Below are 20,399 nucleotides of genomic sequence, written 5' to 3'. Positions count from 1 at the left end.
CTGAGGCCACAGCTGGGGCAGTGACTTCTCTGTGACTCTAGGACCCAGTCCAATGTCCCTCTTCCCTCCCATTCCTCATGTACTCCTAGCCAGACACAGAACAAAGGCAAAAATCTTTTATTTCAATTTCAGAGAAGCCCCCCACCAGCCTCTTCCTCCACTTGGAAGCACAGAAAGAAGAAATCCAATCAAGAAGCCACTGACAGAAGGGGCATCGCCACCATCAGTTGCTGAGGAGAGACAGGAAAAAACAGAATAAGTATTCAGGACAAGGAGTCCTGGCCCCCCAGAGTGCCCCAACTCCCTGCACACTTCCCCCCATCTCCCCAGGTACCTTTCTTTTCCGATGGAAGGCTGCCTTGCTCTCCTCAGAGTTGATCTGCAGGGGGATATAGGCATCCAGATGGTACAGCTGCTGGGGGCCCCCCATCACCAGGCGGTTCTCCCCGATCTCCAGTGACAGCCCCAGAGCTCCGTCCTGGGAATAGAGAGAAATAAGCTCACCCTTCCCTTCCCAGCAACAGGGCAATAATCACGGGGACCAGGGAGAAAAGGTTCCTGTGTTGGGATACCATATGAAAAGGGTCTTGCCTTCCAGGAAAAAGATGAGAGACCATAATTGCAAGTCCCTGTGACTGAGCACTTACAATGACCAGAGCACCCTCAGGACGGCTCCCAAAGTGGGCCTGAAGGACCCACGGCAGGCAGCTATACTCAGGGGGCAGTGCTAACCAGGCTCCCACAGGTCTGGCAACGAGCCCCGCTCACTCCCCCTCAGAGATCCTAACCCTTCCAGACCTTTCTCTGGTTCTGGTCAAGCGTGCACTCACCAGTCGGGGGAGGTCAATTTCAGCCAAGAGGAGGTCAGGGGCTTCCAGCCAAAGGCTCAGGTGTGGCTTCTCGGGGCTGGGAAAGAACAAAACCCCAAACTGAGGAGCACCTACCAGGTCCTCGCCAGGGCTCATCCTTCCCTTTCTCCCGCCTCTGAGCCCTACTGCCTCAGGGAGCCTTCTGGGTGGAAGTGCTGCTTCTCCCCTCTCTGGGTTCCTAGAGCCCCCAGGACACTGCTTCCTATGCGGAGGGAGAGACGTGACAGAGAGAACCCATCGAAGGCCCACCCTTCCTCGGGTCTCAGGGAGTCAGGGGTGTACGGGTTTCCCAGCTCCTGGATCCGAGGACGCTGCTGGGAGCGGATATTTTGCTGGGAGATGGAGCCCAGGAAAGGCCGATTCTTCAGCATGCGCCACTCTGCGGGTAGGAAGCTCGGGGTCAAAGGTGGTAGGGTTGGGATTCCCGTTGCTTCCTTAGGAGTCATGACAGCAAGAGCCTCAGGAGAAAGGTTCCGCCCCTCGGAGGAAGCCGGGGATCCAGCCACACCCCCAAGTTTGGCTTTAGGAAATAGGCCCACTTTAGCCAACCTGTTTTGCAATCTGTCGCCCAGAGATGCAACTGGCTCCACCCCTTGGCTATCCAGACTCCCGCCCTTCATCTGGTTTCTTGATACGACCCGCCCCTGCCCCGCCCCCAACCTCGGGAAGCCCCGCCTTCTCCTCGTAATCAACAGCCTAGGGACCAAGGAAATCCCTGCCCACACTAGCTCCACCATTCCCAAGGGCTGTCCCCAAGCTGCTGCCGCCCCTCTAGTCCCCGCTGGCCCAGGCCCCGCCCTTCACCTGGATTCAGTTGCAGACTGTATTTGTCCTCAAGGCCCTCCCTGGCGATGGTGACTACAAGCTCTCGCAAGAAATCGCTGTTCTAGGAGTAAGAGAGGGAGACTGCGGAAGGGCTCCGGGTGGAGGGAGAGGCCCCGGCCCAGGCCTCACCCGCAGCCCCGCCCCCAACCTGCATCCTCCGGTAGAAGTCGCTGTTGACGGCTACGTCGTAGGCGGTACAACCCTGGCCTTCTGTGGGGACAAGGCAAAACCAATAAAGGCCAGAAGCCGCAAGAACCAGAGAGACCCGGAGACAATTAGAAAGTAATGGCTCAAGACTCGCACCACCCTCGTCTCTTTCCCTCGTGTCTTTTCCCACCACATCCCAGCGTTGACCTTGCCCCTTCCCTGCACACAGCCCTTGCAAAGCTCCCCAGCCCCAAGACGAAGGTACGTGTCCTTCCGCGTGGCACTGGAGACCCTGTATGGTCTGCTCCTCCCACCTGGAGAGAAGCTCACTTCTCTGTTGGGGACCTGGTCCGTTTAAATTTCTTCCAGTCTCTCCCGATGACTGACGGAACCAATCAATCCAATTCAATCACTCTCCAGCTTCTGGACTCCTCTCTCCCCTCTGCCTAGAACCCTCTTCTCTGTCTTGGCCCGATGAACTCCTCCAGTTCCTTGACATCTCAGATCTGACACCTCCTCCTCCAAGAAGGTTTCCCCCCCCCACCTCCCCTACCCCTGCCAGAGCAGCACAAATCATACCATATTGCAATCGCATCTGTCCCCACCACCGTCGCCTAAGACTAGGAGTGTCTCAAGGGCAAGTTCTGGGTTATCAGTCCCTCCTCCCCAGGGCACTGCCCAAAACGTGGTCCAGGAGGCTTCAGGGGAACATATGTGATTTGAAAGACAAGCATATAGAGAAAGAAACTCAACAGAGACAGGTGAGACAAGGCTGAGAGATAGAGACACAGGGAGAAGGGTGAGGAAGGAAACAGGAACAAGAGTGAGAGCTGGTCCGGCCAGCTAATGAGGACACCTGCCCAGCTCCCTCACCATGGGGTAGGGCAGGGAGAAGGGCCAGCCTAGCCAGGCGGGCAGGACCAGGACCACCCCGTGTAGCAAGTAGTGGAGGCCCAGGAGGCTAGGCATATATCACAGAGAAAAGGATAAGGTCAGGAGAGCCAGATTTCTGGGTCCTAAGGGAGGAGGGTCCCAAGCCCTGGATCTTGGATCCTTGGGAAGAAAGGACCTAGGGAGCTAGATCCCTGGGTCCTCCAAGAGCACTGACTTGCATCCAGTTCAGCATGAGGCTCTCCCAGACTCATGGGGATGCGAAACCCAGCTTGGTCTTCCTCCAGCATTTGAAGCAGCTCATCCTCTGTCATGTCGGCCGGAGGAGGGATGGAAGGGGAGTGACAGATGTTGATGAACACCTTCCCTTCGGAGGAGTTGGTCTTTATGCAGAAACCTGGTGGAAGTAGGTTTGTCCTGAGGTGTGTGCCTCTGCATACATCTGGGTTTCCATTCATTCCCTCCTCAGTCTCTGTTGATCTGTCCCCTCTTTGTCCCCTTCTCTTGATCAGTCCTCTGCTTTCTGAATCTGCTCCCCGCCCCACCCATGGGATCTGTAACTCTCTATCTTTATTTATTATTTGAGGGAACACAAGCAGGGGGAGTGGGAGAGGGAGAAGCAGGCTTCCCACTGAGCAGGGAGCCCGATGCGGGGCCCACTCACAGGACCCCGGAACCATCACCCTAGCAGAAGACAGGTGCCTAACAACTGAGCCACCCAGGCGCCCCCTCTGTAACTCTCTATCTTTGAGTCTCTCTCCCCCTAGTCATGCCTGTCCTCCTCCTCTCTTTAGATCTTAGTCCCTTCCCTGCTCTCTCTGGATCTCTGTCACAACCCCCGCCAAGGCCTGTGTACTCCCATTATTGTGTCTCTCTCCTGCCTCCTATCTCTGTGTCCCATACCCCTAGCCCCTGTCCACTCTCTTTGCAACTCTATCCCCCTCTCTCTGGGTTTCTGCCTTTCTCACCAGGTTGTGGTTGGATCTGTGTAGATTCTGGTCTGTTTGTCTGGGCCTGCTGGAGCTCCTTGGAGGCCTGTGTGAAGGAAAACAACCACCTTCATGCTGGCATCTGGGCCATCAGACCCTCCTTTGTTCTTCAAAGGTTTGTCGAGAAATTTTATGCATATGAGATGTACACAGAATAGGACATACTATGTCCCGCTCCTCCTTTGAGGACCGCTAAAAACAACCCCAACCCCACTTGGATTTCTTCCAGAGCCTGGAAAACTTGGGAGTTAAAAAACTACAATTCCATGTAGTGCGTTCTGGGAATGTAGTCCCATCCCTGAGCACCCTCGGGTGTGCACATACACGTGTGCGTGAACACGCGCGTACACACACACACAAATCCCCCGAATACCCAGGAACCATGGAGTCGGTCAGTCCTCACCTGCAGCAGCAGCTTCTCGAAACGCGCGGTCTCAGCGCCCATCTTCTCTGCCTCGCTTAGCTCCGGCACCAGCAGCTTCGAGTCCGCCATGGCCCTGAAGAAGAGACCTAGGCGTCCTCAGCAACACCGACGTGCGCGGGGCGGGGGGCGGGGAGGGACCCTGGCCAGGATCAGAACTCCGTGGCCTGCTGCCCGACACCCACTATTCTGTATGAAATCTAAGAATCTGGGCTTGAGACAATTCCACTCATGCCAGACACGGCTGTCCAATCTGCTGGAGACAACAGTTCTAGATGCTCTCTAAGCCCTATGTGCCGAACGTGTATACGACAGCCACACTCCCAGCCTCTGTAACTAAGAACTTCAGCCGACCAGGCTTCCGTCCCCCTCAAACGCTCAGACACCAATCCGGGGAGCCCACTACGTTCCGGCCAATCATAGTCTAAGGCTGGAGCCACGCCTCTCACTCCAACCAATCAAAACTTTAAACCCTGAACCTAATTTCTGAATGCTACACTTCCTGGGTCGATTAAAGCGGTAACTCTCCTCTTTCCCGACTACATCTGGCCAAGCTTCTGGGTGGGCAGTCCAGACCGGCACACTCAAAACCTTAATTTAAACGTCCATCCTAAAAGACTCCCTTCTGACCTCTAAACTATCGCTTCGTCCCAGAGTCGATTCTCTAGTAAATTTACTTCGGACTAAAAGCTGAACTCCTTGCCCTCAGAATGAACAGGGTGGAAAGGAGATACACAAATACGGCCACGCTTCTAAATCTGGAGCCTTCCTATTTGCAAGACACACACATTTTTGTCCTGTCCCCGTCCCCAACCCCGCCTCGCTCTGAGGATTGCGCATGCTCCAAACCACTTTGCCAGCTGGAGCGTGTGGGCGGGGCCACTGGGTCTAAGGCGGGGTTACGCTCTATCTCCCGTAGTCCCGCCCCCTGGACTAGAGGGGGCGGTGCCGCCCTTCGACCTCAAGGTTCCTCTGGGTAGAGCGCCCGGCACTTCTTGGTGGAAAGCGGCCCGGGAGGGTGATGGCTGCTACGCGTGCAAGGCCCAGCGCCCGAGAGATCTTCGCCACGCTGGAGTACGGACCGGTGCCTGAGAGCCACGCATGCGCACTGGTGAGGGCCTGCCGTTCGTTGTTGCCCATCCCCCTCCCCAGGCCTCCAGGTCTTGTTTGGCGCGCGGACTCCCGTGATCCACCGCGGCAGGTCCGCCCTTCTCGGTTCCGGTGACTCTGGCTACTCCTTAGGACCCACCCTTGAAGGGCATTCCCTTGAGCCTTTGCGGCTGCTGCCTCTTAACCCTTGAGTCTTTTCTCTTGTTTTGGAGCCGGTCTCGTACCTCCGCTCTGCGGCAGTGTTTCCCCGATGCGTCAGAGCCCCCAAAGGGCCTCCTGTGATTCTTCAGCCTCCCCTTCCCGGACCTCCGTTGAATCCCAGGGACTCGGAATTCCTGTAGGGCACCCCTGATCTTCCAAGGACCCCCAGAATCTCCATGGACTTCCCGTGATTCCTCAGAACATCCTGTGGCTTGCGTGGCTCTCTGAGCCCCACCCCGCCGACCTCCTGTGGGTCCCCCGTAATTTCTCAGGGCCCCCATCAATCATTGCGGAGCTCCTAGTATCCTGGGAACCCCAGGATACCTCAGAACTTAACTGTAATCTCTTACAGCCCCTCAGAATACCCTCGTGGGGCTCCCATGATTCTAAAGCGTCCCTTCAAGTCCTCCTGGGATCCCTCCGGGTCCCCCAGAACCTCTTGTGGTTCCTGTGGGTGCCTCGCATATTCTATAATTATCCAGGCTCCTCAGAACTCCTCTCATGGGCTCTCCTCATCCCACAGGGTCTCTAGCACCCCGGAATGCGAAGCTTAGGCTGAGACAGTGGTCCAAGTGGAAGATGAGGCCAGAGCCTGGAGCGGGTTGTGGAAGTGGATAGATAGATAGGAGGGGATGAGGCAGAGATACAGGAGGACCAGTGTCAGGAGTTAAGAGGGCAAGGCAGTGTCTCGGGTTTGGCTGTCTCTGTCGTCGTGTCTCCCCCATCCCTCACCACCACCACCACTAGTGGTGAACCCAGGAGGACTGGGGCTTCGCAGATAGGCCTGAGCTTGGTTATCACATGGTGAGGGTGTGAGGGACCCTGGACAGCCTTGGCCTTGTGAAGGCATCAAATGCTACTTGGGCCCAAGCCTTCAGGTCTGGAGACAGGGACCTGGGAGTCATCAATGTGGAAAGATAGTTGAACTGAGGGAGTGAGGATCTGGATCAGAGGACAGAGCATTCCCACACTTGGAGCTTGGCTAGAGATGGAATATACTGAAATAGCAATAATAGCTAATAGTAATCATAGCAATAATAGTAATCATAGTTTATATTCACTGGGAGCTCTCTGTGCCAGCCTCTGTGCTCAGTGTGATCTAATTTAATCCCCAGAACAGCTGTGAGAGGGGATTATTGTCATTATTTTAGCCATAGCACAGGGAGGCATAAAGGGTATGTAATTTGCCCACTGTTAACACAGTTTAAAAGAGGCGAAGCTGAGATTTGAACCTAAGCCCTAGGATTGCACAGCCCATGGTTCCCCCACCGCCTCCCAAGCAAAAGTCTCAACCTTCCAATGTGTGAGCCAGAGTCAACCAACAAACTGTTTTTTTGGCCCGCATTTTATTTTTGAAAATGTGAATTAGTGGTCAACTCATTCCCTGTAAACATCCAGGAGGAGTCCAGCTTCTTTTGAAAATAAAAACCCAAATTTGGCAATGTTTGGCTCACATTCCCTGACAAAAATCATCTGGATTCAATAGTGACTTTCTCTTTAGACAAGTTATGAGTTCCCTATCTCCACCAGCCCCTCACACTAACATGACTTCCCAGGGCCCTGTGGACATTCTTTTATGGTTTTGTTTTTCTTGGGCGGGGAACGGTGGTTGGTGGGGTGGGGTGGAGATTGCAAACTTCCACAGAATACTTAATACTGCTACTTACCTATCCCTCAGCTTCAGGAATTGCCAGACATGTGGTCCAGTGTTGCATTCTTTTGTTTTCTCTTTTTTCTGGAACGATTTAAATCCCCGATGTCCTGTTAGCTTCCAAGAAATATTTGAATTCTCATTTCTAACAGATAAAGACTAGTTTTGTAACATAATCACCTAGCCATTTTAAGTTGGTTTTTTTTTTTTTTTTTTTTTTTTTTTTTTTAAGAGAGAGAGCAAGAGCACTCCAGCGAGCGTGCAAGCAGGGGGAGGGGCAGCAGAATCTTAAGCAGTCTCCACGCCCAGCACAGAGCCCAAGAAGGGGCTCAATCTCACAACCCTGAGCCAAAATCAAGAGTCAGACACTTCAGCGACTGAGCTACCCAGGCAACCCCACCTAGCCATTTTTCACACTTCACATTAGCAGTCACTTTTTTTTTTTTTCCTTTTAAGATTTTATTTATTTGTCAGAAAAGAGAGAGCACAAGCAGGGGGAGCAGCAGGCTCAACTTCGAGAAAGGAGCCTGAGGTGGGACTTGACCCCGGGACCCTGAGATCATGACCTGAGCCTCCCAGGCATCCCAGCGCTCATTGCTTAATATCATCCAATGCCCAGCTCATGTTCGTGCACCTCCAACTATTTCCAAAATGTGTCTTTCCCTGGGGGTATTTGAGTGGGAAACTTCTGACTCACCCTTTGACTTCAGAGAAAAAGCAGAAGGGCCAGTTGGCAGGGTAAGAGGAAAATCGGGAGAATGTGGCTTTGGGATGCTAAGAAGAAGAGAGCAGTTGTAGAAGGAAAGAGTGGAAAGCAGGTCTGGGATTTCGCCAGGATCTAGGGAAGGCAGGACCAGGGAGAGAAACATGGTGCAGATATAGAAGGCGAGGTGCAGTGAGATTAAGAGGAAATCCTACCTAGCACTGCTCTGAGTGTCTGATGTGCATTGATGCATTTAATTAATCCTTGCCACAGCCCCGTGAAGTAGCAAGGGGCTGTGCTTATCCCCATTTTCCAGATGGCCAAAGTACTATTACACCCCGGCTGACGTTGAACAATAAATACTAGAGCCAAGATTCAGTCTCCTAGCCCCAGAGACTCCACACCACACTGTACCGTTTGTAGTGCCTCTCCGCTCTGCCCTGGGCTCAGGTAGACACATCGCAGCCAAATAAATTGCACCTGGTAAGCCTGTGTCTACAGCGGGGGTCTGAGCTGCCCCTTGAAGTGATGGCCGCTGGGTGCAGGAGCCACCTGGCTTAGCCACCCCGCCTTCCAAATAGAACCCGTTACTGCCTGATAACAGTGCCACGGGCATTGCCTCCAGGGTTGTGACAAGGTTTGTGCCCAATCTCAGGAACGTAGGGTGCTCCAGAAAGCCCCAGTGCTCGGGCCTCCTGTTGGATTTCTATGGAGTGTTCCCAGTTTTCCCAGGCAGGTGTGGTGGATCCTTCAGGAGTCATTGTTTCCTGGTGATGCTGTGGAATTATCTTAGGATTCCTGAGAAACAGGAAGCTCGCCCAGGTCGTTTCTCCATGGAGGAGAAAGGGTTTTATTAAGCCACATTTCAAAGTCAATAGGACAGGGGCGGCTGGGTGGCTCAGTGGCTTAAGCGACTGCCTTCAGCTCAGGTCGATCCCAGGGTCCTGGGATCGAGCCCCAGTTATGGGTCCCTGCTCAACAGAGAGTCTGCTTCTCCCTCTTCCTCTGCTCCTCCCTCCTCTTTCCAGCTTTCACACCTGTGCTGGCTCGCATGCTCTCTCTCTCTGTCCAGTGAATTTTAAAAAAGAAAAATCTTTAAAAAAAAAAAAAGCAAAGTCAGTAGGCCAGCCCTCGTATATCTCTGGTGAGAACATAAAACAGCTTGCTGGGCTCCTCCATAAGTTACTCGTGGAGTTGACCTGTGATCCTCCTGGGTCCACATGCCTAGAAGAAGTAAAGTCAGGTGATGGAACAAAAACTCGTGTGTGCATGTTCCAAGCAGCGCTATTCACAATAACTAGAAGGCAGAGACAGATCGAACCCGCATCCACTGGTGATAAATGGAGAAACAAAATGTGGCTTATCCAGACAATGGAATATTGTATAGGCGTGTAAAAAAAAAAAAAATAAGTTTGTTGTTGTTGTTGTTGTTAAAAAGGGAGAGAAGATGGGGAGAGACTGAGGGAGAGAATCTCAAGCAGGCTCCATGTCCAGCACGAAGCCCAGTGCAGGGCTCGATCTCATGATGCTGAGATCATGACCTGAGCCAAAATCAAGAGTCTGATGCTTAATGGACCAAGCCAGCCAGATGCCCCTAAAAACAGGGTGTTGGATGAAAAAAGCCAGGCAAAAAAAGTCACAGATTGTAAGGTTCCTTTTCTGTGAGATATCCAGAGTCGGCAAATCCACAGAAACAGGAAGCAGATCAGTGGTAGCCAGAAGCTAGGGACAGGGGGAGGGAAGAGTGACTGCCCAGTGTGAACAAAGTTTCCTTGCAAGGGGTTGGAAGTATTCTAGAAGGAGATCCTGGTGATGGTGGCATGTCCTAAATGCTGCTGAACTGTATCCTTTACAATTCTTAACATGATGAGTTTTGGGTTATAATGTATCTTATGTTTAGGGATTATTTTCCTTCTACACAGGAAAAGAATGAGCAGGGGGGCAGAGGGGTGCAGGTGTCCTCTCCCAGAGGATTCTAGGCAGGGATGGAGCTCCCCCAGCTGCCTCCAGACCCCATTCCAAACTGTCTTCATCTCCCACAGGCCTGGCTGGACACCCAGGACCGACACTTGGGTCACTATGTAAACGGGAAGTGGTTGAAGCCAGAACACAGGAACTCAGTGCCTTGCCAGGATCCCATCACAGGTATGAGGTGTCCCCCAGCTGCTATGGGAGGGAGAGGCATCTACACCCCCAGCTGGACCGACAACAATGCCCCATTCCCTTTGCTCAGGGCTCTGAGGGCAGGGTATAGACAGTGGGGGAAAGCCAAGATTTCTGGCTCTTTCTGGTCATGGTCATCCTAATTACTGCTCCAAGCCCGTGTGGATGCTTCTTGAAGTCACTCTCTACTAAGATCCCTTCCTTGATTACTGGAGACAGTCAGAGCAATGACCAACAGAGTCATCACAGAACTGGGGACTAGCTTTCCTGCCTTGGGGTGCGCCCGGGCTCTGGAAATCTCAGCCCCCTCCAGCTCTACACGGGCTCCCCCACTCTTCCCATCTGGGATCCCTCCATTCATCTCCCCAGGAGAGAGCTTGGCCAGTTGCCTCCAGGCACAGGCTGAAGATGTGGTGGCAGCCGTGGAGGCAGCAGGGACTGCGTTTGATACCTGGAGCGGACTCCCTGGAGCCTCTCGGGCCCAGCACCTAGTCAGGTGACGCAGCTGAGGCGTGGGTCTCGGGACGTGGGGAAGGACTCCATCCCCCAGCATCTACTTGAGACTGTGGAAACAGAGACTCTCTTTCCCGAGAGCTCTAGCTTGCTGAATTACTTGCATGCTAAGGCTCCTGTGGGCTCCACGCCCTCAAGCCTCTAGCAGCTAAAACATCCCATACACCAGGGCTAATATGAGAAAGCTCTGTTCTCCAGAATAGCCCCAGGGCTCACTGAGCCTCCCATTTTCCCCACCCCAATGCCCATTTTCCATTTTCTCTTATTTGGGGCAACTAGAGACAAAGTTTGCACTTTCTAAGAGAACAATTGCTCAGACTACATTTCCCATAAATCTCTGGGGGGGGGGGTGCTCTCCACCCCTGGCAAATGATAGGGATGCCCCCAGGAGATCATAGGGATTATAGTCCAAGTACACAGCGGGTGTTCCAGGACTGTGTGACTGAGGGGCAGAGGGAAATGACTGTCCCCGGCTTTCTCTGCAGGCTGGCCAAAATGATCCAGAAACACCAGAGGCTGCTATGGACCCTGGAGTCCCTGGTTTCTGGGCGAGCCATTCGAGAGGTTCGAGATGGGGATGTCCCGCTGGCCCAGCAGCTGCTCCAGTACCATGCCATCCAGGCGTCCACCCAGGAGGAGGTGCTGGCAGGCTGGGAACCCATGGGTGAGAAGCAGGAGTCCTGGCCCCCAGCCCCTTTCTCCCCCATGACCTAGCAGTACCTGCCCCAGTCCCCTTATTTATTCTTACAGGAGTGATTGGTCTCATCTTGCCACCTACATTCTCCTTCCTTGAGATGATGTGGAGGATTTGCCCAGCCCTGGCTGTGGGTAATTGATGGGCTGGATCTGAAGGAGGAGGGGCTGGGGGCCTGGACCCCTGGGTCTGAGGGAGCAGGGGACTGAGGGCCTGGACTGCTGGGTCTGAGGGAGGAGGGCTGGTGGCCCAGACTCCTGGGTCTGAGCTGGGGGCCCAGACTCCAGGGTCTGAGGGAAGAGGGGCTGGAGCCCCAGACTCTAGGGTCTGAGGAAGGAGGCACTGGGGGCTCAGACTCCAGGGTTTTTGAGCTACCCACCTTTTCCAGGTTGTACTGTAGTGGTCCTCGTGCCACCAGCCTCCCCGACACCCCTCCTCCTGGCCCAGCTGGCAGGGGAGCTAGACTCATTCCCAGGAATCCTCAATGTGGTCAGTGGCCCTGCCTCCCTGGGCCCCGTCCTAGCCTCCCAGCCTAGAGTCCAGAAGGTGACCTTCTGTGGAACCGTCGAGGTATCTTCGGTGCTGGGAGGGGGACAGGACGTGGCTGGGAGGCCGGAAGGCCCCTCCCTCAGCTGAATTCGGTGGGGATCCTGCAGGAAGGACGTGCCCTTCGGCGGAGCCTGGCAGGCAGGGGTGCTGAGCTGGGCCTGGCCCTGGGGGCCGAGTCGCTGCTGGTGCTGACGGAGGCGGCAGATGTGGACTCAGCTGTGGAGGGTGTCGTGGATGCGGCCTGGTCCGACCGCAATGCAGTAAGGCCCATGTGCTCAGGTTCCCCTGAGTCCTGGGGGTCATGCCTGTCCGTCTCCAGACCTCAGGGGCTCTTGTCTCTCCACCAGTTGTAATTTTCAGTGTTTTGGGTCGCATGTTCTCTCTCTGTGTCAGCACAAGAGGAACACAGGGCTCCTCTTCGCCTCAGATTCCTGGATCTCCCCGTCCCGGCCCTCCTGTTTCTGCAGGGGCTCATGTCTCTTGTTCTTAGAGGTTCTCTGCACTTTTCTGAGTGTGCATGTCCCTAGTTTTCCAACCTTTGTCTTCACTCTGAGTCACCCTCTTCTGTAACTTGCCCCCCTCCCTGACTGTGGCGCCTTGGTGAGTGTCTAGGCTCCCCAGTCACTCCTCCCTGACACTCCTCTGTGGGGGGAGCAAGGCTCGACCCTCTGTGGGGGACTGTCCCCTAAAGGTGGGCCCTGCTTTGCCCTCCCTGACATCCCTTTCCCTCGCAGGGGGGACTCAGGCTCCTCATCCAGGAGTCTGTGTGGGACGAGACAATGAGGCGGCTCCGGGAGCGGATGGCCCGGCTTCGGGGTGGTCGAGGACTGGATGGGGCCGTGGACATGGGGGCTCGAGGGGTGGCCGCACATGACCTGGCCCAGCGCTATGTGCATGAGGCCCAAAGTCAGGGCGCACAGGTGAGCAAGGGCCACAGACTCCAGGATGCCAGGGGAGGAGGGACCTGGAGACCTGACCCCTGGGGCTGAGGGAGGAGGGGCTGGGACCAGGACTCCCAGGTCTAAGGGAAGAGTGGCAAGGGGCAAGGACTCCTGGGGCTGAGGGAGGAGGGGCTAGAGGTCTGGACTCCCAGATCTGAGGGAGGAGGCGCCAGAAGTGAACTTGTTGATCTGCTTCTCTTCAGGTGTTCCAGGCTGGAGATGTGCCTTCAGACAGCCCGTTCTTCCCCCCGACTTTGGTCTCTGACCTACCCCCAGCTTCCCCGTGTACACAGGCAGAGGTGAGCCCTCCAAGGCCCCAGAGATCCTATTCCAGCCACCCACCTGCGGCCAGACCTGAGCAGCAAGACTCCGCCTGCCGAGGCCCCCGTGGGGTGACCCCTGGGTCTGGGTCCGAGGGCTGCTTACGGTTGGAAGCTGCTCCCCTAATGGATGTTGGGGAGAGAAGCTGGCCGGGCCCCCTGAGCTCCATCCTCAACCCTTCCAGGTGCCCTGGCCCGTGGTCGTGGCCTCCCCATTCCGCACAGCTAAGGAGGCCCTGGCTGTGGCCAACGGGACGCCCCGAGGAGCCAGTGCCAGTGTGTGGAGCGAGAGACTAGGGCAGGCCCTGGAGCTGGGCTGGGGGTCAGTCGGCACCTGTGGGGGCCACAGGGGGCAGCCTGTTGGGGGGCGCCCAGCTTCTGCTTTTTTTTCTCAGTCTTGAGGTCTCTATCCCCTCTCTCTGGAGTTCTGCCCGCCCCTCCTCCCTGACTCCAGGCCCCCCGCCACCTTCCACTCTTGCTCCCATCCCCCTCTCTCCCCACAGGCTCCAGATGGGCACCGTCTGGATCAATGCCCACGGCCTGCGAAACACTCAGGTGCCCGCAGGCGGCTGCAAGGAGAGTGGGTCTTCCTGGCACGGGGGCCCCGACGTGAGTGCGCCCCTCCTCCGCCCCATCGTCACCCCCTTCAGCCACTGCACGCCCTCTCCTGCATCCTTCTGACACTGCCTCTCCCCCAGGGTCTGTATGAGTATCTGCGGCCCTCAGGAACCCCCGCCCGGCTGTCTTACTTTTCTGAGAATCTGAACTATGACACCTTTGGCCTCTCTGTCCCCTCCACCCTGCCAGCAGGGACTGAAACAGGACCCAGGTGAGCTGTCTCAGGGGCTGCAACTCCCAGAATCCCCCCGGGGTGGGGAAGGGGAGACGGGAGGTTGGGGCTGGCTCCTCGTGGGCTGGAGCGGGGGGTTCATTAGAGCTGTCTTGAGGGGTCCCCGTGTGTGGCTCCACTCTGACTCCCTCTTCTAAGGAGAGTCCCCATTCTGCTGAATGAAGGACTGTGCTCTCCCAGAGGCACAGCGGGGTGGAGCATGGGATCTGAGGAGACGTGACCCCAGGACCCACACCCACGCCTCACCCTCCTCCAGCCCGGCAGCCCCCTATGGGCTCTTCATTGGCGGCCGTTTCCAAGCTCCGGGGTCCCGGAGCTCCAGACCCATCCAGGATTTGCAAGGCAATCTCCATAGCTACGTGGCTGAGGGCGGAGCCAAGGATGTCCGAGGGGCTGTGGAGGCTGCTCACCAGGCTGCCCCTGGGTAAGGAAGTCACGTGGGAGAACCCAGAGGTAATGGGGCGTTAGAAAGAGTGGTTTGAGACCCCCAAGGGCTGCGGGCGTATGGGGTCTGGAACTGGTGGGCTGTGAGGTCCAAGCTCCCAAGGCTGACAGGATACGGGTCATGGCCCTCACTCCCCTCTGCAGGCAGATGAGGCTATGGGGCCTGGAGCCCCATCATCAGGACTGTGGACAGAGGAGGGATATCTGGAAGGATCCAGGACCAGAAAGCTGACCCTAATTTGCACTGTGTCCCCTTCCCCCCAGCTGGGTAGGCCAGTCGCCAGGGACCCGGGCGACCCTGCTGTGGGCCCTCGCAGCTGCCCTGGAGCGCCGGGAGTCTGCCCTCACCTCGAGGCTGGAGAGGCATGGCGTGACGCTCAAGGACGCCCAGGCGGAGGTGAAGCTGAGCGCCAGGCAGCTCCGGGCCTGGGGCGCCCGTGCCCAGGCCCAGGGCCATGTGTTGCAGGTGAGAGGGTCGTGTGAGCCGGCAGACAGCGAGGGCAGCTTGGGGTGGGAGTCAGAGCAAGGATCTGGGAGTGAGCTGGACTTGCGGGAAGACAGCGAGAGAGCACGAGCGGGAGGGCAGAGGGAGGGAGACCCTCAAGCAGGCTCTGCACTGAGCGAGGAGCCCAACAGGAGGCTCGATCTCACGACCCTGAGGTCATGATTTGAGCCGAAACCAAGAGTTGAAAGCCCAACAGAGCCACCCAGGTACTCCTAACTCCTAGGTTTTAATCTGAGAACAGTGAAAACATGTATCCATATGGGATTTATGCCCCAATTTTATAATGACATTATTCCTAATAGCTGAGGACTGGAAACGGTCTCATGCCCAGCCCGTCCATACCGCACGTGACTCTTGATCTCAGGGGGAGTGAGTTTGAGCCACTCTTTGGGCATGGGGTTTATTTTTATTTATTTATTTTTATTTTTATTTCTTTTAAAGATTTTATTTATTTATTTGACAGACAGAGATCACAAATAGGCAGAGAGGCAGGCAGAGAGAGAGGAAGGGAAGCAGGCTCCCCGCTGAGCAGAGAGCCGGATGCGGGACTCGATCCCAGGACCCTGGGATCGTGATCTGGGCTGAAGGCAGAGGCCTCAACACACTGAGCCACCCAGGCACCTGGAGTTTATTTTTAAAACAAATAAATAAATATAATAAATAAAACAAAAAGTGGGAGTAATCCAAACGTCCCTTGGGAGGTTAACGAACAAAGCGTGTCTCACCCGTAACAGCGGGACCCTGCTCAGCGTCCTGTGGGTGAATCTCAAAGGGACCCTGAAGAGTGAAAGAAGCCAAATTAGAAACAGTGCAGCCTATATAATTCTGTATCTAGAAAATTCTAGAAAAGACAAACTGTAGTGAGCAGAAGCAGAGGGGTGGTTGAGGAGGGAGAGGGTTCAGGTGGAGTCAGGTGAAAAGGATCACTAAGGGGCACAGGGAGGTTTGGGGGAGTGAAGTCCATTATCTTGATTGTAGTGATGGTTTCAAGCGATTTGAGGGCATCTGGCAGGCTCAGTTGGTAGAGTATAAAACTTGATCTCAGGGTCATGAGCTCAAGCCCCATGTTGGGCATAAAGTTACTCAAAAAAAAAAAAAAAAGAAAAAATAACAAATTATGACCTTTAAAATGCATGCAGTTTAGTGAATGTCAATTATATTCAATAAAGTTTTAAAAAAATTATACACATGCACATAGAAACAAACCCACGGGCCAGGTTCTGAGCTCTCTGCACACAATTTATTTCATTTCAACAACAAACCTCTGAGGGAAGCACCATTTGGCTCATTTGAAAGATGGGGCACTGAGGCCAGGAGAGGTAAAGTAACTCCCCCGAGATCACACAGCTGGTGAGTGGTAGAGCCCACAGCCTGGCTCCAGTCGGCTCTGCACTTTTACCCAATGAATCATCACAGGCGTTGTTACAGAAAAGGAAAGGTGGGGAGAGGAGGAATGGGGCAGACGATGAGGCTCCTGTGCCCAGCCCTTGACCTCCTGCATGTCCCCGCAGGTGGCAGAGCTGAAAGGCCCGGTGCTCCGGCTGCGGGAGCCACTGGGCGTGCTGGCCATTGTTTGCCCTGACGAGTGGCCCCTGCTTGCCTTCGTGTCCCTGCTGGCTGCTGCCCTGGCCCATGGCAACACTGTGGTCCTGGTGCCCAGCGGGGCCTGTCCCATCCCCGCCCTGGAGGTCTGTCAGGTACAGTTTCCCGATTTCCTGCTGCAGCTCCCAGCAGCCCCTGGGGCAGCAGGTGAATGGGAGGTGCCCCGGTCTTGCACTCACCCCACCCCCTTGGTAACCATGGTAACCCCCACCCCACCCCCATCCAAGCCTACATCCAAGCCTGCATTGCTCATCCACCCCGGGACCGTTCTGTCCAGGCCTCAAGCGTTCGCCACTCATGACCTGCGTCCCGTTCCTTCCAGGAGCCCCAAGGGCTCTCCCCGATGCTCACTCCTCACCCAGTCTATTGCCTCCCGGTCTCTGACTCCCTTCCCGCCCAATCCTCTCTACTGTCCCCTAGGATATGGCCGCCTTATTGCCAGCAGGCCTGGTAAATGTGGTGACTGGCGACCGGGACCACCTGACCCGCTGCCTGGCCTTGCACCAGGATGTCCAGGCCCTGTGGTACTTTGGATCTGCCAAGGTACCCTTTGCTTTGCTGTCTTTTTGCCATCTCGAACCTCACCGACAGCCTCTCCCTTTTCTGGAATCAGGGCATTGCCACCTTAGAGTTCCAGTTACTAGGGAGCACAGACTCCTCGGCAACCGGGTTAGGAGGTCCTGCCTGCCCTTTTAGAGTCCAGGTTGCTAAGTAAGAGAATCTCCTTAGCATAGCAACAAGGGCCCAAAAACTTCATCTCATTGGACGACCCATTGCTAAGGACCACACCCTAGTAGCAGAACCAGAGGCCCACTGTCCACCCTCCTGATGATAACAGGGGAACTCCTTGTCACCAAGAACCCAGGCCCCATTCCTTTCAATGTGGGCTGTTAATGGGGAGGAAATGCCCTAGCCGCAAAGGTCAGCCTTGTTTCCCTCAGCATCTGGAAGGTCTGTGGACTACAGACCGAGCATTGTTGAAACAGAGCCTAGGTCAAGCCGTCAGGCCCCTCAGTAATAAGACACAGCTGCTTGGCATCCCAGCTGGCAGAAGTCCTGATCCCCCTCTTCTCGTGCCAGGGCTCCCAGTTTGTGGAGTGGGCCTCAGCTGGAAACCTGAAGCCGGTGTGGGTGAACCGGGGCTGCCCTCGCGCCTGGGATCAGGAGGCCCAGGGGGCAGGCCAAGAGCTGGGGCTGCGGGCAGCACGGACCAAGGCCCTGTGGCTGCCCATGGGAGACTGATGCCCGAGTGCCTCCCGCTCCACCTTGGACAGAGGAGAGATGGACTCTGACAGACACCAGAAGCCTGGAACTTTCTTTTATTAGGACTTCCATGTCCTCCAATAAACTCTAACCAACCTTGGCTGTGCTTCTGAGGGGAGGAAGTGGGGGAGTAACAACTTCTGGTCTGTTCGAGGCCATCTGAGTTCAGAGACTCAGCAGCCAAGTGGGCTGGCTCTGGTACAACACAGTGTTTGTCAAACAGATAAAGGGAACTCTGAGAAGCCCTGGACAGGACCCCAGGGCCTCTTGTTTTCCCCCGGGTCTTCTCCATCCTAAGGCTCTCACTCTTTGACTTGCTCTGCCAATGCGTCGTTTCAGGATCCGTGGGGTGCTGGTACAGAGTAAAAGCACAGTGGCTCTCAGGAGTAGGATAAAGGCCTGGTAAGTAACACTCGCAGGTTCCCGTTGGAACTGGGACATGCTCCCACCATGTCAGATTTCCCGTGCAGATGACTGAACAACAAACAGACTGACAAAATTCCTGAATTTTTAACCATCCATTCCCATGAACCCACCTGAGTGGCTCTGGCACAGTGCCCATTTCAGAATTCTTTGGGATGCCAGGACCCCATTCATGCTAGCTTAGGATAAGAGGGAATTTTCAGGAAGGCTGCAGAGACCTCCCACAGAAAACAGGGCAAGACATGCATCTGAGGGGCCCCAGGTCCTGGAGAAACCAAAAGTACGCAGGAACCAGGACCGGTCCTTTCTTGGAGGCAAATGATTTCTGGGGTCTTTTTTCCCTTCTTCCTTTTCTTTTTCCTTCTTTCTCTTTGATCTCTGGGGCTTTTCTTTCTTTCTTTTTCTTTTTAATAGTATTTTTTTTTTTTTAAGAAAAGATTTTATTCATTTATTTGAGGGAGAGCATGAGAGGGGGAGGTTCAGAGGGAGAAACAGATTCCCTGCTGAGCAGGGAGCCGGATGTGGGACTCGATCCTGGAACTCCAGGATCATGACCTGAACCAAAGGCAGTCGGTTAACCATGTGCCACCCAGGTACTCTGTCTGGGGTTTTTCTTTTCTTTCTTTCTTTTTTTTTTTTTTTTTTTTTTTTTTTAAGATTTTATTTATTTATTTATTTGACACAGACAGAGATCACAAGCAGGCAGAGAGAGAGGACGAAGCAGGCTCCCTGCTGAGCAGAGAGTCTGATGCGCGGCTTGGTCCCAAGACCCTGAGATCATGACCTGAGCTGAAGGCAGAGGTTAACCCACTGAGTCACGCCTGTGCCCCTAGCTTCATTTTCTTTTATAATCTCTATACCCAACATGGGGCTTGAACCCATGACCCTGACATTCAGAGTCCAATGCTCCACTGACTGAGCCAACCAGGCGTCCCATCTCTGGAGTTTTCTGTCCCTACCTGTCTTCTTCTGTCACCTCTTACAGCGATGTGACTTTAGGAAAGCTTCTTCACTGCTCTGCGCCTGTTTCCTCATCTGCAAAATGGGACTAATAGTTCCAACCAGACTGATTGACCCGGTGGGTACACGGGACATGCTTTGTGAATGCTTGCTGCTTGTTAGAGGTTAATTCTGTCATGAGGCAAATGGGAATAGGCAGCCAGCCTCCTGTCAGGTTCTGACTAAGGCTGGGCAGAATAATTACCTCTCCCAGGATCTGGACGTCTGGAAAAGAAAGGAATGAGAGAGCTGGAGGGAAGTCCCTGGAAGGCTCTTGTTCCCATCTGTGGTTTGACAGTTCCCCCCAGGATCCCATGGGCTGCCTCAGTGTCCTTCCTAGTAATCCTGTTGATTTAACCAGCAGAAGGTGACCGCCAGCCAGGTCCACAACCCCCCAGCCCAGAGCCCAGGCAAGTGTCCGCGCTGTTTCCAGGGGGAGAAAATCTGATTGGCCAGCTTGGGTCAGGCCTCGGCTTCTGAGCCAATCATCTCTCCGGGGGGGTGGGCAGGAGGACCCAGTCTGTGCAGACTCCAATCAGGCAACAAATACCCAGTGAGCGCTTGCTGTGAGTGAGGCGCTGTTCTAGGTGCTGGCGAGACCACCGGCCGCAGGAGCCTATGTGCTAGCAGGGGACAGGTGTATTAGGCTCCTGTCACTGCTGTAACAAAGTTCGTGGCTTAAGTAAAACAACACAAATGTATTATCTTAGGGTCCTAGACGTCAGACGTCTGAAGTGGGTCTCATTGAGAGAAAATCAAGGTGTCAGCAGGACTGCATTGCTAGCTAGAGCCCAAGGGGAGGGAGAATCACTTTCCCTGGTGCATGACCGCCTAACACTTTTTTTTTTTTTAAGAATTCATTTATTTATTTATTTGAGAGCATGAGCGGGATGGAGAGTAACAGGGACAGAGGGAGAAGCAGGGGCTCCCCACTGAGCAAGGACCCCACTGTGGGCCTTGATCCCAGCACTCTAGGATCATGACCTGAGGCAAAGGCAGACGCTTAACTGAGCTGCCCAGGCACCCCCTGCATCACTTCTCATTGCCAACAGTGGCCACTAGAGTCTTTCTCTCATGGCATCACTCTGACTGTGATCTTCTCGCCTCCCTCCTTCCCTTCCAAATCCGTCTGTGGTGACACTCGACCTACTCAACCCGTGATAATCTCCCCATCTCAAGATAATTAACAAAGTCATATCTGCAGAGGCCCTTTGGCCATGCAAGGGAACAGTCAGAGGTTCCAGTGGACCTCTCCGGGGCCAGGTATCCTGCCCACCCCAAGAGGAGATAGACTGAAAGCACATGAATAATCAAGAAGCATCTGTT

At 54.7% G+C, this 20,399-nt stretch overlaps 3 protein-coding genes across 3 annotated transcripts in view; 2 read left to right on the top strand and 1 right to left on the bottom strand.

Annotated features, from left to right (window-relative positions):
* Positions 1–102: 102 nt before the first annotated feature.
* On the bottom strand, positions 103–5,243 carry PIH1D1 (PIH1 domain containing 1). Its single transcript, XM_059153723.1, has 10 exons — positions 5,103–5,243; positions 4,125–4,218; positions 3,701–3,767; positions 2,950–3,129; positions 1,843–1,904; positions 1,674–1,755; positions 1,119–1,248; positions 831–906; positions 335–478; positions 103–230 (listed from the first exon to the last, which is right to left on the bottom strand). Exons 2-10 carry the CDS (start codon positions 4,212–4,214, stop codon positions 189–191), a joined length of 873 nt encoding a protein of 290 aa, XP_059009706.1. The 5' UTR covers positions 4,215–4,218; positions 5,103–5,243; the 3' UTR covers positions 103–188.
* Positions 5,121–17,751, top strand: ALDH16A1 (aldehyde dehydrogenase 16 family member A1). Its single transcript, XM_059153716.1, has 17 exons — positions 5,121–5,253; positions 9,850–9,952; positions 10,340–10,466; positions 10,969–11,147; positions 11,234–11,311; positions 11,566–11,747; positions 11,834–11,986; positions 12,461–12,646; positions 12,871–12,966; positions 13,173–13,309; positions 13,491–13,596; positions 13,686–13,816; positions 14,094–14,261; positions 14,546–14,747; positions 16,298–16,483; positions 16,809–16,931; positions 17,469–17,751. The coding sequence occupies exons 1-17, from the start codon at positions 5,164–5,166 to the stop codon at positions 17,628–17,630; spliced, it is 2,409 nt and encodes an 802-aa protein (XP_059009699.1). The 5' UTR covers positions 5,121–5,163; the 3' UTR covers positions 17,631–17,751.
* The window catches only part of FLT3LG (fms related receptor tyrosine kinase 3 ligand), a 16,728-nt gene continuing 13,139 nt past the window's right edge, over positions 16,811–20,399 (top strand). The window contains exons 1-2 of the mRNA XM_059153720.1: positions 16,811–16,931; positions 17,991–18,053. Coding sequence (XP_059009703.1) covers positions 16,897–16,931; positions 17,991–18,053 — 98 coding nt within the window. The 5' untranslated portion in view covers positions 16,811–16,896. The remainder of the gene's footprint in view (positions 16,932–17,990; positions 18,054–20,399) is intronic.

Source organism: Mustela lutreola, chromosome 16 (assembly GCF_030435805.1).
Source record: "Mustela lutreola isolate mMusLut2 chromosome 16, mMusLut2.pri, whole genome shotgun sequence".
Lineage (NCBI taxonomy): Eukaryota > Metazoa > Chordata > Mammalia > Carnivora > Mustelidae > Mustela > Mustela lutreola.
Note: the sequence above shows the minus strand (reverse complement) of the source record. Positions and strands in the feature narration are given on the sequence as shown.

Coding starts and splice junctions, on each gene's coding strand:
- PIH1D1 (XM_059153723.1), bottom strand. CDS start 4,214: ATGGCGGACTCGAAGCTGCTGGTGCCGGAGCTAAGCGAGGCAGAGAAG. Junction 1,905..2,949: donor TCATGCTGAACTGGATGCAA/GTCAGTGCTCTT, acceptor TTGTCCCCACAG/AAGGCCAGGGTTGTACCGCC. Junction 1,756..1,842: donor ACTTCTACCGGAGGATGCAG/GTTGGGGGCGGG, acceptor TCTTACTCCTAG/AACAGCGATTTCTTGCGAGA.
- ALDH16A1 (XM_059153716.1), top strand. CDS start 5,164: ATGGCTGCTACGCGTGCAAGGCCCAGCGCCCGAGAGATCTTCGCCACG. Junction 9,953..10,339: donor TTGCCAGGATCCCATCACAG/GTATGAGGTGTC, acceptor TCATCTCCCCAG/GAGAGAGCTTGGCCAGTTGC. Junction 16,932..17,468: donor GGTACTTTGGATCTGCCAAG/GTACCCTTTGCT, acceptor TTCTCGTGCCAG/GGCTCCCAGTTTGTGGAGTG.